Raw genomic sequence first — 15,303 nt, forward strand, 5'->3', positions numbered from 1 at the left:
CTCCATCTGTTTCAACTTCTTTCTTGTTGCAGGTGAGTGAAAGATCTTGTTAAATTTCTAGATTCTACCCTGCAATAATCACATATTTGTTAACTAAATCTTGGCATGCTTCTACAATTTTTTCTTTAGGCCTGCGGTCCCCAACCCCTGGCCACAGGCTGGTGCTGGTCCGGGCCTGTTGGGCGCTGGGCTGTACACTGGGAGGTGAGGGGCAGGCCAGTGAGGCTTCATCTGTGTTTGCAGCTGCTCCCCAGGACTCACATCACCGCGTGGGCTCCACCTCCTGTCACCTGAGTAGCTGCACACCTTCTCCCCACCCCTACCCCAGGTCTGTGGAAGGACTGTCTTCCATGAAGCCTATCCTGGTGTCAAAAAGGTTGGGGACCACTGCTTTAGGCCATATTCCTTGAGTACTGAAGGCATCTAAAGATACACACTTAAGCTTTTTGTTTGGTATTATCAAATTACCATTCAGCAAGTTTCTAGCAATTTACTCCCTTACCGACAATAAATGAAATTCTCTCTGTACCCCAGACAACATTGACAAAGAAATACAATTTGATAGATAAAACATTCCTCCTGTTTTACTTTGTATAATCCTATTCCATCAATCTCTCAAGAACAGCAGAGTGGTCTAGAGATGGTGGTAGCTTAGAGGTAACAGTGCAGATAAAGAGAAATGATGTTTCAGGATTCAGTTAGGTGGGAGAAACAACAGAGTTTGATGATAAATCTCTTCAGGCTATTTTATGACAGAGGGCGTAAGAATTAACATTCCTGGAGCAAAACTGAACAGAAAGAATATCATCTGTTCTACATGAATACAAACTCTTTCTTAACTGGGGTAGAAAGCAATGGATTTACCAATCAGTGGCTGCATACCATGAACCTGAGATCTCAACTGCTCCAGCACTGGCATCCAACCCAGCGATTGTGATTTGAGGCTACTTGGTTGATAATCATTCTCCAGGATCCATGTGGATTCTGCCAAGGTGAGGCTGCTAAATTAAATGGAGCCATGATGGGGACTGCCTTCCCAGTATCCTTTAGATTTCTAAGGGTAGCACCAATCCCCACCAACACCTCCACCTCCACTCCCAGGATGCAATATTGTTTTGGATGTACTATCTCTACCAGCTCCTCAGCTATCTGGTCTCCCCCAGGAGGTAGCCACAGAGGCCCCTGGCACTCATGGTCACCACCTTCAGTTTCTCATTATCCCTCTGCAGCCGCCTTGTGCCAGTGACTGTCCATACCTCACACACCCTTTAGGATGGGTCCTCCTTGCCAGCGGTACTGCCTGCTCTCTCGCACCACGTTTAATGACAGCTTTGTCAGGTGGGTCCTCCAGGAGGCACCCAAGACACAATTAGAAGTGCAAGATTCACTGGGGGGTGCCAATGCCTTCAGCCAAAGACCACCAGAAACATACTTGTCTTTGAACAAGTTGCTTATTACTTATTGCAGTAAGAGAGGACATTCATGGAGAACGGCAGGGCTTCTCAGAGAGCATTACAATGAATCTATTTTAGGATTTTGGACCACCTGGGTGATTTCAAGGCGGGTGTAAGGAAGTAGGGATTCAGTCTAGATTGGATGCTGTCAGAAATGGGGGTGATGCTGTGACTGAGTATCTCAATAAATCTTCTCTATACGGAAAGCGGCCTAGAGTAAGGATGAAGCTGTAATTGGTAAAAAGGCAGCAGTCACTCATTTTCATCAGGAGAAGGATGTTTGTTATTTTGTTAGTAGCACAGTGACTATTTTTTATGTACAAAATTATGACGTAGTTTGTTTTGTCTTACTGTATCATGGCCTGAGAGCAGCTTTGTCTGAAGGTGGTGTTCTGAGACTGTTCATGTCCAACAGGAGAATAACACGGCCAAGCAGTGGTAGGTCAGCTTTTGAATGTCAGGTAGGTTTTTTTTTCCCCTTCTCAGGGGAAACACCTGTGTAAGAGGAAGGGGAGAGGAAACAGAAGACAGGAAGAGCCTTCAGACTATGAGGCAGGTTTGACACCTGTGAGAGGAGCGCTGAGGAGATTGTGGCCATAGAGAGTTGGACGGCAGGACAGCACCAGAACGTCCTGGCCAGGCTCATGGGAGCTCCAGAGCAGACCGAGTCCCAGGTTGGGCAGAAGTGGCCTGGCTCCAAGACCCCACTGTACCCGGTCACACGCAGAACAGCGCAGCCTGGGCAGGAACGCGGCAGCTGCTCCCCAGCAGCGGGAGCTGTTGTAACTGCAGTCCCTGGAGCAGCTCTGAGGAACGGAGAACCGAGCAGCGCCGCTCCACAGCCTCCAGAGGCCCAGGGCCAGACACACAGGAATAGCGACAGTTCGACAGCAGGTAGAGGAGGAAAGAAAAAGAGAAGATGTATTAAAGACATTAGGTTCAAGTACAGAAGATGGAAACGGAGAAATGTCCGCTCCATCTGACAACAGCCAAGTGGCCGGCAAGGATCACAAGACAGTGGTGGCAGCAGGGGAGGGACAGCCAGCAGCCAGAAGTGGAGGGAGAATGGAGAAGAGCTGGGGACTGTGGATGGGGACCGGAGATGAGGACCAAGGGTTCCTGTGAGCTGTGGGAAATGAGGAAATGAGCCAGTAGACAAACGATGCAAGGCGGGTGGAAATCACCCAAGGACTTAGGCCCTAGAGAAGGCAACTGGCCTGGGACCCAGAACACGTGTGGGGAAAGTGCCCTGAAGATGGGGTAGGTTCATGTGTGGGACGACAGCCGCGGCCCACCCAGCGCACAGGCAATCTGCAGCTGGGAGCCTGACAAGGAAGCTCAAAGTTCAGAAGGACAGCGACTACTGGTACAACTTTCTAGCTTTTGAAGAGCCACCTTGGCTTCTCAAGAATACCCTGGAGCTATAGGGGGGTAGTCTGCTAGTGACTGCACACTGACCAGGGAACACAACCCATTTCAAATCCTGCTTCTGCCAAGGAAAAAGAGGCTATCTCCTCCACAGCCCTCCATCTCCTCTAATCACTAACGCCCGAAGAGCACTTACTACATTCTAGCACACCTTGCTATTTATTTCCCATTCACTATCTCCTTTAATCTCCAAAAATAATCCTAGGGGATAAGTCCTAATCTTACCCCTATTTAACAGATTTATTATCTATCCGTGAAATAGGAACAACAATAGATTCTCTTACAAAGCTTCTAGAAAACTCAATGAGATCATTTATGGAATGTGTGTAGCACAGATGTGTGAAAGATGAAAACCTGAAGCACAGGCAGACCAGAGCAGGGTTCGTTCTTGGAGGACACACCCCAGCCCAGGCCTCTGGGCGGTGACTCAGCACAGGGCTCCCACAGGCTCAGAGGGAAACCCCAGACGATGGCTCCTGATTTTCTCCCACAGGAGACGGCAGCTTAAGAGGGTTTTCTGTGTTTGTCACCCAGCAAGATGTTTACAAAAAGATAAAATTGAAAAATTGCCATTTATTTGACAAAAAACTTTTGAATTTAATAAAGAAATGGCAATAACTGGTAAATACATTAATTCAAAATATTTTCACTAAGCACCAGACAGAATAGTTCGCAATCTTTTCACCAAGAACTCCTTTGAAAGAATGCCTATAACTCAATCAGTTTATTTAGGTTTTTAATCAAGAAATCTAAAGCTGCCAATCAGAGTTTATAATTACCATGAAATGACCAGATAAACAACCTTGAGGTCATATAACGCGAGCTTTTAAAAGCTGTTTGGCCAGGCGTGGCGGCAGGTCTTGCAGTCCCAGCTACTTGGGGGGCTGAGGCAGGAAGATCACTTCAGCCCAGCCCAGGAGTTTGAGGCTACAGTGAGCTACGATGCGATGCCACTGCACTCCAGCCAGGCAACGGAGTGAGACCTCGTCTCAAAAAAAGAAAAAAACAGGTTTGTCTCACCTATACCTTCTAACTGAGGAGTTCCCTGGCCTCAGGCTGGTGGTAATCCCAGGTCCATGTGCCAGACCCCACACATACACACAAACAAAAATGAGTACTAAGTAACATGTATAAAAGAGAAATATTATATGGTCCCTGTATATTTAAGGACAATAATGCCTAATTCTGATGGGCATACAATGCAGTGAGGGGCAGAGAGAGATACAAGTCACGAACCCACATGGGAGAACCAAGCAAGAGCGTGGTAGAGAGATAAGTCCTATGCCCTGGGGATACAGCAGAAAGGGCACTGGGAGGCGTCAGGCACCAGGTGGCATCCAGGCCAGACCAGGAACATGAGTGGATGTCAATGTGTGTGACCAAGGCCTTCAAAGATGGAGAAAATAAAAGGACCCAAGACACTGAGCCACAGATGGGCTCTTCAGAAGACAGTGAAGCCTTTGTTTTGGGTAAAGGGATGTAATTTAATAACAGACTGTATAAAATTCAGGAAAAACTCACCCAGCAAGAGCCAGAAGCAACACTAGTCTGTATTTTTCAACAGTAATTCAGGCAATCTGAGGTGGCCTATGAAACTAGCAAGAGGGTAAAGTATCTTCCCAAACGCGGAGGCACCACACGCTCTTTGTGGAAGTAGCCAAGCCACCCCCAGACCCCAGTCCCCTGGAATCAAATCCGTTAGCAACAGTTATCCTTAATGGAAAATATCTTGCTCCCAAGATGCAAAATAAAAATGACATAAGCAAAAACTCAAAACGAAGAGAAAACCAGAGCAAACTTTAACACGTCATATTTCACCTGTGCCCCAACTGTCATGGTACTGAGACACAGTCCGCCCCATTACTTCCACTGATCCATCACCGCAGAACACAACAAAATTTAGCATAGCACTGCTCCTACTACATCCCTCCCTATCAAAAAAACTAAATACACACTACACAAAATATAAACCTACCCCAAATAAAAGTCAGCATTAGCCTAGGGATACTGCAATATTACTATACTAACCCAGGATATTTTAATCCTCATTCTCAGAGCTCTGGAAGCATTATAAACGTTGTTGCATTAGATTCCTCTTCTTGAGGTAGTTCAAAGGTAAAACACAGCAGGTTTATCTATTTTTCTACACTACCATGGTGGGGTAATAATCATAAAAGGCCTATAAGCAAAATCCTCATCCCCCATTCTCAGACTATTATTGTTTTTTCCCTCAGATCAAACAAACCAACCTAACTGGAAACACACACAAGGAGATGAAAAGTCATACAAAAATTTAAATAGCATAAAAAAACAATCTGTAAGCATCATCACACTAACAGTCTAAACTTCACTAAAGAAAAAACATTTACTTGGTTTACCCAAGCTACAGGCATTTTAGAAAGTATTAAAGACATTAAACAGCTTATAAAAATAGTGGAAAAATTTCAGGTGAGAATAAAGAGTTCTTGCAAAATGCCACATCCACAAGAAGAAGTGCGTGGCAAACTGTCCGTCCGAGGCTGCCTCAGACACTGGCACGCTCTCAGGCTGCAGCTGCCCCCTCCCTCAGGTCGGCTTCAGAGGGGCAGGGATAGTGGCTGACGCCTGTTCCAGGTAGGCCAAGGAACCCTGAGGGATGTCGGCTGGCTTTTTGTGCTGCACACTGATGTCCTCCAGCACCTGCTGCCAATGCCTCAGCTTTGTCAAGTGCTTCTGGACCAGCGCATCCTTCCGCTGTAATTCATTCCTGAGCTCCGAGACATCCTACAGATGAAACGGAAGAAGTAAGTCACAGCCAACTCAAAAAAAATGAATACAGTTCCTCATTAGTTAAGAGCACTAAGAAGAAAATTCAAAACAAAAAGAATCCATTAAACCATATTAAGCCCATTACTCTGCTTGGCCCCACTATTTGAAGAATCCAAATAATAGATGTCTGTCTAACATTGACAGTTTTTATTTTTAGTTATTTTTCTTCAAAAAGTAACACACAAGTTACAAAATTCAAAAGGGATCAAAGGGCAACTAAAAAAAAAAAAAAAAAAAAGAATCAGACTTTTTCCCATCCTGGTCCCTGGCCACTGAGTTACCCCTGTCCAGGGCTACCACTAAGAACCAAAAACACGGAGAATTAGAAACACGTTAACACAACTGTTTATAAAATCCACACCACTGTTCTATCATTTCAGATTATGAAGAGTTAAAAATCACATTTTCAAGAGTTTCTTTTTCTTTTTTAATTTAACTTTATTTAGAGACAGGGTCTTGCTCTCTCACCTGGGCTGGAGTGCAGTGGTGCATTAATAGCTCGAATGCAGCCTTTACCTCCCGGGCTCAGCCTCCCTAAGTGCTGGGGTTACTGGCGTGGGCTTTTTATGAACACCAGCATTCAATTTTTGTTATTAAAGAACTGGCTTTGAACACACCTGCATTGTTATTAAAGCATTCACATTAGGAAATGATCCAACATGATCAAGAACTTGCCATTCACCCCTCAACAGCTGGTATTATGAATGAAAAGAGCCCTTTTGATTAATTGGTCAGCTTGAAGGACTAGTTACTTCTACAACTGCCCCAAATTGATAATCTCAATTTAGTATTTCTCCCTGGGGGCATCACTGGCCTTCTGGGTAGGACAATTCCTCACTCCCCCACATCACAAGGGGCAGGCCTTGGCCCAACCCACTCCATGCCGTTAAAGCATCCCATCGTGGCAAGTCCAACACACTTCCAAATACCCAGTTTAAAACAACTGACATCAACGAAATCCTGAGTGAGCCAGGGTCAGAACATTTACTTCTTGATTCCGTGGTCTCCTGTCTGCAAGGCATTGGGTAGGGCAACTGGAGACACAGACCTGTTTTTGTTCCAGATGACCTCATCTACACTAATGGTTTTTTAACTTTTTTTTATGCAGCAGAACCTTTCCTTTAAGAAAAATATTTCCTGAAGGCCAATGTATGAAACAAGTAAGAGCACAGCTGCTCTGTTCGAAGCTCTGCTCTTAAATAGAGCTCTTAGAGCTCTGCTCTATCATGAACACTGACAACTAGCAACATTTCATACTGATCTATAAAGCCCTACTGAAACTTAAGAGAAATGCATACATCTCATTTAAAGCATAAATGAAATCCTGGCAACATCGGTTTTTTCCTAAAAACTGAGAAGAAAATTGTTTTTACCTCTTTGATAACTTGCTCTGGTTTCTGGACAGATAACTGCAATCTTTTTTGTAGAAAAAAACATTCTGTCTGTCTCGCAATATCTAGAAATTTCTGGATACACTGATCAACACCTTAAATAAAAAGAACAAAATATTAAATTAAGAAAAACACTTGACACATATATCGCTCTCATAAATAGCCAAAATATCAAAACAGCACCTTCTCATAGATGAATTGGGGATTTTAATCTTGTCCACAGCAATAATAAAGACCTCCAACCTCCCATGTGTTAACCAACATTAAGTAGTGGATAATTCGTGCTTGTATCAGGTAAAAAAGAGACTTTAAAACATAGTTCAAAGAAATCAGAAGCTCTGGTTACTTGTAGGGACAAACTTGGGGGATGAGAGAGAAGCACAAGAGACTATTCTCTATAACACCTATTTAAAAAAATAATAAAATCTTTTTTTAAGCAGTATACACTGTTAGTCTTCTTTGCCTAGTATCAATATGACATGCTTATTATAAATAGTTCCTTAAGATTGACATAAGATATCAATTAATAAACTGAACAAAGAACCAGAAGTTTATAGAGATTACATGCATACATTTATTCTCTGCAAAAGTTCTCGAAGGTTCTCTTAGGATGTAAGCAGGACTGAAACATATCAAGTGTAAAATCAGCAATGAGGAATCTTGCAGAAGCCAAGAACATTTGTCTCCAAAGACAGAATGCTTACCAGTTCGAATTTCTTCTTGATCAGTGCCATTGACATAGTCCTGACTCACCAGAGAAGCAAAGCAAGCCTGTGTGATCAAAACATATAAAAGAAAAAAAACATCATTCACACATCAAAAATCTTACTCCAGAGTAAGAAATAACTTCTCTTTAAGTCATTCAATGAACTGACAGTATCTGTGTCTGCACATGAGATGACAAGACATCCTGCCCATGAAGACACTTGGTAAACTGAGTCCCAATTAGGCCGTGGAGGGAGAGCTAGGCAAACAAGCCAGCACTGTATCTGGTCTCTCTCCTACCACTTGCCCCTTCCCCACTATCTCATTCCACACCAGGCCAGGCTGCTCTTCCAGCCCCACCACAGCTCCTCTAGCCAAGGCTTATACAATTTGCACCTCAGGACTCGCCATTTATCGCCTCCTCAGAGAGGTGGTCCTGAGTACCCTTTCTAAAGGGTGCCCCTCCTGCTCGTGCTCTACCCCAGCATAGCTTTATTGTTTTTCATATAATTAACTAACCTCACATCCATTCTTTTCACCCATTATTGTCTGTACCCTACGAGTAGATGGAGTTTTGCCTCTCTCATTCACCAGTATAGTCCTAGTGCCTGGAATCCTGTTTGGCACAAAGTAGGTGTTTAATAAAGCCATGTTAATCACTCACTGGATGGTCTAAGTGGACAATGTTGGTATCACATGGATAACCAAGCCCCAGAGAGGGCATTCTCTAAAGGGGTACCTATCGAGACACATACGTTTATCAGGCAAGGAGTTCTGTGTGCATGCAACTCTCAGAAACTGCACCAAAGAAGTCCTATCGCAGGCTTGGGCAGGGAGGGTGTGTGTAGAAAAAGAACAGGATAGCATCTGGGAGGAGCAGGGGTTAGAAAGTCAGACTGAAATTCAGGAAAGCAGAGCCCAGTCAGCAGTGAGCAAACTACACTCTAGCCTGAGCAACACAGCAAGACCCCATCTCTAAAAAAAAAAAAAATTAGCCAGGCCTGGTGGTGTGCCTGTAGTTCTCACTATTCAGGGGGCTGAGGCAGGAGGATCACTTAAACCCAGAAGTCTGAGGTTGCAGTGAGCTATACTGATGCCACTGCACTCTAGCCTGGGCAACAGAGCAAGACCCTGAATCAAAAAATATATATATATTTTTAAATAAATAAAGCTCAACCATCCCTTTCCTTTATGGCTTAGCATCACCCCAAATGGAACAGATTTCTCTGACCTTTAAATCATTTCTCTCCAAATCTTTGATTGTATGTCCCACAGTAAAAGTATTTTGGCCATGCAAGCCCAATAATACAGTCACTTACAAATTATATTCATGTACTACTGTGCTATCGTATACACACATAAAACACACACAACTAGAATTTAAAATGTGGAAAAGATAACTCCAATATTTCCACACACTAATGGCTCTTCTTCCACTTCAGAGACCACTGGAAATCACCAAAGCACTCATTTTTACCTCTCTACTCCCTGTCTCTCTCAGAACAGATCATCCTTGCTACAGGGTAAACTCCTTGGGGCAGAACTCAAAGAGACTGGGTCATAGCTGCCTTCTTCCTCTCTAACTCCCACCTCTCCCTCTTCCTCGGACCCTAGTACCAAGCCCCACCCAGCAACTTTTAAATAAGTCTATTTCCGCTTCAAGAGTCCCATTACTTGAGGACCGTTTAAAGGTGGAGCCCAGAAGAAAGGACACAGGACACAGCAGTAAAACGCTGAGCTCCTAAGAGGATGAACCCATACTAAATACGCAGGGATTCAAGAAAGGGTGCTCAGGGCTGGGACCGGGGCTGGACTGGGAACGGCGTGGGACTGGAACCGCTGGCTGGGAACCGGGAAGGTTCCAAGGCTGGGTAGTAGGAAAACTTCAAGTTCACGCTGTCTCCAGAAACGTCGAGTAGTTTACGCGCCTCCGCCAGCAGACCCAAGTAGAATATCCACTACTGGGGAGCCTAAAGCAAGTGACACGTTCTCTAAGCCTCAGTTTCCTTATTTGTAAATTGGCTGCTGGGATCGCTGAGGGAGATAACATGCGCGCCTGCAGTTTACGTTTCAGGAAAAGAAGGAGGGCTGGGGACAAAGACTCCCATGTCTCATTTTACCTCGAAAGATGACTCCAACTCGTCCACCAAAGTACTGCTGGAAGGTCTCTGAGCGCCTGGCGTCGCTTGAAGAAGCGAAGCCTGGCCCGAGAGTCCGGGCGGGGGCGGTGGAGGCCCGGGTGGCTGTCCAGAGAACATACCGCCTAGCGGAGTCGCCATGTCTGGAATGGCGGAGAGAAGCTTACTGCGCCTGCGCGAGAGCTGAGGCCGCGGTCACGTGACAGCTGTGGCCGGCTTGGTCACATGGCAGGACCGGTCGCTTGGAGGCGTCAGATGGGCGCCGGAGAAACCCGTTCTTCCTTCTCTTTGTTGTCTTTTGCGGTGCAGAGGCCATGTGGCTGTTCCTTTTATTTTTCTTAGCTTGAGAATTGAAGGCTTAGGATTTGACACAATTGTGTAGATAGCAGAATTATTTAACTACAGTGACGATGTGCTATTACCCACTCTACCCTAAACGCATGGAATGACTTTGACCAATTCACTTTCTCTTTCTGGGTGCAGTTTACCGGTGGGTTAAAAGGTGGTCACCTATTCACTCCACAGTTATTGAGCTCTTGCTATGTACCAATTGTTAATTCAGTCATTGGTTTTAGCGCGAACAAGCCAGGCAAGGTCCTCCCTAAATTCTAGTGGGAGACGGGTAATAAGAACGACTGACGTTGAGGATCCATATGTGACTAGTACTATTAGATATTCATGATTACATCAAAGAGAAAGTCACTGTACTAATCTTTTAATAACGTTTTAACATTTGCTTATTCATATCTTCAAAAGCCAAGTCACATTTTTTTCATTATATTTAATTGTATAGTTATCGTCCAGCACACTTATTGAGCCCTCCATGTCCCAGGTACTATTTCCTGATCTGAAGGTTATTAGCAATTGCCTTAAAATCTCTGGAGGGAGACAGACAAGCACATAAATACATATTGCAATATCATGTAGAGATAAGTGTTAGGAAAGAAAATGAAGCCCAGTAAGGGGATGGCCAGTGATGGTTGGGTGTTCTTTGAAATGGGTGATTGGGAAGGTCTCTTCAAGGAGATCTGGACTAGAGGGACTGGAATGAAATTTTAAGTAGGAGAGCTTTCTAGACAAAGAGACCCCTGAAGAAGGATCCTGCTTGGCATATTTATGGAGCCCTAGGAAGGCCAACAGGGCCAGAGGAGACAGGCAGAAAAAGCCAGAGTTTTGCCAATCAGGCTCAGAGCAAAGGTCATCTTCCCAGCCTCAATTTAAATTAGACCCACACTCCCAGACACTTCACCCCTGTTTAATTTTCTTCACATTACTTAAGCATAATCTGAAATTGTAATATCTGTTAAGGGCCAAAAGCTTTAAGACTACTGACTATTATAACTTTTGGCCATATCATGTTAAAGGCTGAAATTTTAACATTATCAAAGCTATTTCTATAATGTCACAGTGTGCGTTTCATGCCAAAAAAATCATTAACCTGCTATTTTGCTTCTGTAAAACTGCTTGCTAAAGACAGTGCCCCAAGTGTGGGAATACAACACCCATGTTCTGCATGACCAAGCCCTAAACTGCCCAGATCCTGTTGCACCAGGACATGAGAGTGATGTAATGCTGCTTTTTGCCCCGTAATCATGCTTGCTCTGCCCCAGTGATTTTTCACCCACGATAAAAGCTTTCTGCTTCAAAAGCTCAATGCTGCTCTCTGTGCTGCCGCCTTTGGCGGCGGCGCAGGGAGTAGTCGCTGGCCTGCTAATAAAGACTCCTGATTTGGCTCAAGTTGGTCTTTAGGTGGTCATTTCTCGAGTCTCAGACCATAACAATATCGCTTATTTTTTTCTTCATTGATTAAATCACCTTCTCTTTCTCAGTGTGCGCGCATGAACACACACACACACACACACACACACACCCCCACCCACCCGGAATGCAAGCTCCATGACATCAGAGCTGGCCTGTGTTACTCACCTGTATCCTCAACATCCAGAACTGTGCCTGGCATAGATAGACATAATAAACATTTGATGGTTGTAAAAGCCAAAAGAGAAACCAGGAGGGAGCTAGTCTACTCCAGCAATTGTCAAACTGTTTTGGTCTCAGGACCCCTTTACACACCTAAAAATTATGGAAGACCCGAAAGTTCTTGTTTATGTGGGTTATGTCTGCTAATATTCACCTGATAAATTAAAACTGAAAATTTTTTTCAAGATCAACTCATTAAAAAATCAAACCCTTTTGGGATAGACTAAAAAAAGGAAAAAAAAAAAGAAAAAAAAATCAAACTCATTGTAAAACATAAATGTTTCTTATTAAAGCTATAACTCTATTTTCCAAAACAAAAAATAAATTAGAAGAGTGACATCATTTTACTTTTTTGCAATCCCTTTAATATCCAGTTTATCTAATCTTAATGTAAGTTGCCTGAGAGCATGGTGAGTGGTATTTCTCCTGGATTCACCCTAGAATAGGGCAAAGAAAAAGAACTCACATGTTTGGATTTCACTGGAAACCCATTTCTTCATCTCTAAAATAGAATATTGCCTTGGAAAAACTACTAACAACAAAGTAATGTATGTGGGACTCTGATACAGTGCCTAGTATAGACCAAGTAACTTTTTGAGAAAAGAGGAGTGATTTATGTTAAAAATAATCTCTCCACTCATACAGATAACAGAACAAGTGGAGGCAGGGGGACCAGTGAGGCAGTAATCTAGCAGTGTAGGAAGACGGGGACTTGCACTATGGCAGTTGAGACAAAGGTGGTGAGCTGTGGTCAGATGAACTGATTTGCTCAGGAAAAACCCAAATGGTTGGGAATGGAATGCATAATATAATTTGTTGAATGTGACTTTCCCGAAGACAAAGTTTAGGCTAACATTTCCTTAGGACTATGATGCAAGGGAGGAGGAGCCCACAGCTCGTGAGTGGCAGAGCTACAGCTGTAGAATATGGCTGGGTGCAAAGGGCCACAAAAAAATGGTCAGGCCAATACTGTCTGATTCATGTACCACCAAGTGATTGAGCATGGTTTTAGAACTCTTCTTCCCCTAACCCTAGACTGAATTCTTTAAGGGCAGGGACTATAACTTGTTTACTTTGCCACCGCAAGCACCTTCCAAAATATCTGGCACAAGGTAGGCATGGAATATTTGCTGAATCAATGAATCTTTTACTCCAAAATTAGTAAAACATTTCCTACTCCTTTGACCTTGGAGGATATAAGGGAATCTTTGGATTTACTCTGCTGTAACCTTAAAACCTTTTTTTAACTGCCAAACCTTCCAAGATTTCATCAAGTTCACCTTTTATCAGTCTCTTTTCTCACCTATTCATTCAACCAATATCAACTTTCAACAGTGGTTTGAGTCTATGTGCTCTGAGTAGATAGTGATAAACTGGAGAGATGGGGAACCTGTCCCCATTGCAGTTAAAGTGTGCACTGTCCTTTTATAGCACGGGCTTACAGATTGTACTACATTCAGTGATGGTTTCTTGTGCTCAAGGCCATGTGGTGGGGCACAGGGGTGTTAAACTTCACAGATCTGTTGATCTAGCTTTCAGTCCATGCTCTACTTTCAAGCTCATGAGCTGTCCCCTTTCCTCTCTCTTTTTCTGTCAGAGAAACAATGCACCCAGCTAATCTACGGTTCCCCAAATCCTGTGCAGTAGCCATGGCTTAATCTGGTTGGTGATATGAGCAGAGTGTACATGGGACTTCGGTGATACCTCCTTAAATTAACTGCGATTGTACCCGTTCGGCCCTGCTCCCTTTCCTTCAACCCCAGCAGCTACCTGGGACTGTGAGGAAGCCTTGAGGCCATGGTGGTGATGTAAAATTCCGAGCCCCTGACCTTGGATTCCCTACTTCTGTCAACTTTTACCTTTTAAAACTATCATGTTCTAAATCACTGCTGTTTTGGATTTGCTGCTCTTCACAGCCATGCCTAGTCCTAGTTGATACCCATCTGTAGCATAGTGTGCTTCTGAGGATCAGCAAAGGGTTCGTGAAGTTCACATGCAGGGACAACTATTAAGTTTCATCGCAACCAGATTAGATAAGCACATGAAACCAGGGCCTGTGCTGTGCCTTTTGTATCCCACACATTAGTGAACACAAGAGCTCGATTGTTCTTTTATCCATAAAAAGCCTTTGAACAGAAAGCCTTCTATCGGCCGGGCGCGGTGGCTCACGCCTGTAATCCTAGCACTCTGGGAGGCCGAGGCGGGTGGATCGTTTGAGCTCAGGAGTTCAAGACCAGCCTGAGCAAGAGCGAGACCCGTCTCTACTAAAAATAGAAAAGAAATTATATGGACAACTAAAAATATATACAGAAAAAATTAGCCGGGCATGGTGGCGCATGCCTGTAGTCCCAGCTACTCGGGAGGCTGAGGCAGGAGGATCGCTTGAGCCCAGGAGTTGGAGGTTGCTGTGAGCGAGGCTGATGCCACGGCACTCTAGCCTGGGCAACAGAGTGAGACGCTGTCTCAAAAAAAAAAAAAAAAAAAAAAAAAAGCAAAAAAAAAAAAAAAAGAAAGCCTTCTATCAAAGCTCTTCTGGGCCTTCTGAATCATCCCTAAGAAATCTTTTAGCTTCCTTCATACACCAGTAATTCCAACCCTAGATTCCATCTTTCCTGATGAAGGAGCTTCTCAATGTCGATACCCAGGGGAACCTGTGTTTACTTACCACTCTTGCCAGATTTTCTTGAATTCTAATAAATACCATGAATATGCATGCCCATTTCCACTCCCTCTATAACCCAGTTTAGATATACAATATCCTCTTAAATATCAAATTTTTAAAATGTTAAAATTAACTTGAATAAACAGCTTTTCCTGCCAAATGTTTTCAAAGTTAAAAAAATAAGTGCATAGACCTTATTCATGGATAATTTGATCCATCTGATACAAAAGTAAAAAGAGGAGAGCTTTGTTCTAAATCTATACAAATGGAATTCTGTTACAAAATAGTTTACCTATGGACAGTCCCTTTTATGCTCTTGTTTCTTATTCCAGTATTTCAAATAAATTCCACACCCACGCAAGTCACTGAACTGAAAAGGAAGCATTACAGCCCACTGATGCAGCGTGCCCGCTCTGGAGGAGACCAGCTGGGTTAACACATTGACTGCCAGGTGAGCTGTATTTAACTCAGACTAGTTTTGACCCCAGGGCCTCGTGAGGCAAAACCCTGCAGTTGGTTCATGAAAATCTTACTTGCTGATGTTCTTATTGTTACTATTAATATTGACAATTTGATTCTAAAAGCATGGATTATGTTGCACGTAACTCACTCACAGGAAACAATAAAGAAAAACAAATTAGGAAGGATCATTTTGTTGTAATAAAACACTGTGGACCAAGGGAAAATTTTTCTAGTGTGGCAGTCAATGTGTTAAACTCTCTCTTACTAGCTTAAAC

The 15,303-nt window shown here is 43.6% G+C and overlaps 1 protein-coding gene across 1 annotated transcript; it reads right to left on the minus strand.

Moving 5' to 3' along the window:
* Window positions 1-5,274: 5,274 nt before the first annotated feature.
* On the minus strand, window positions 5,275-10,065 carry MED28 (mediator complex subunit 28). The gene is made up of 4 exons (XM_069494708.1): window positions 9,907-10,065; window positions 7,786-7,852; window positions 7,064-7,176; window positions 5,275-5,645 (listed from the first exon to the last, which is right to left on the minus strand). The coding sequence occupies exons 1-4, from the start codon at window positions 10,063-10,065 to the stop codon at window positions 5,448-5,450; spliced, it is 537 nt and encodes a 178-aa protein (XP_069350809.1). The 3' UTR covers window positions 5,275-5,447.
* Window positions 10,066-15,303: the final 5,238 nt, after the last annotated feature.

Source organism: Eulemur rufifrons, chromosome 19, assembly GCF_041146395.1.
Source record: "Eulemur rufifrons isolate Redbay chromosome 19, OSU_ERuf_1, whole genome shotgun sequence".
NCBI lineage: Eukaryota > Metazoa > Chordata > Mammalia > Primates > Lemuridae > Eulemur > Eulemur rufifrons.

Coding starts and splice junctions, on each gene's coding strand:
- MED28 (XM_069494708.1), bottom strand. CDS start 10,065: ATGGCGACTCCGCTAGGCGGTATGTTCTCTGGACAGCCACCCGGGCCT. Junction 7,853..9,906: donor AGTTGGAGTCATCTTTCGAG/GTAAAATGAGAC, acceptor TTGATCACACAG/GCTTGCTTTGCTTCTCTGGT. Junction 5,646..7,063: donor CAGAGCAAGTTATCAAAGAG/GTAAAAACAATT, acceptor TTTCATCTGTAG/GATGTCTCGGAGCTCAGGAA.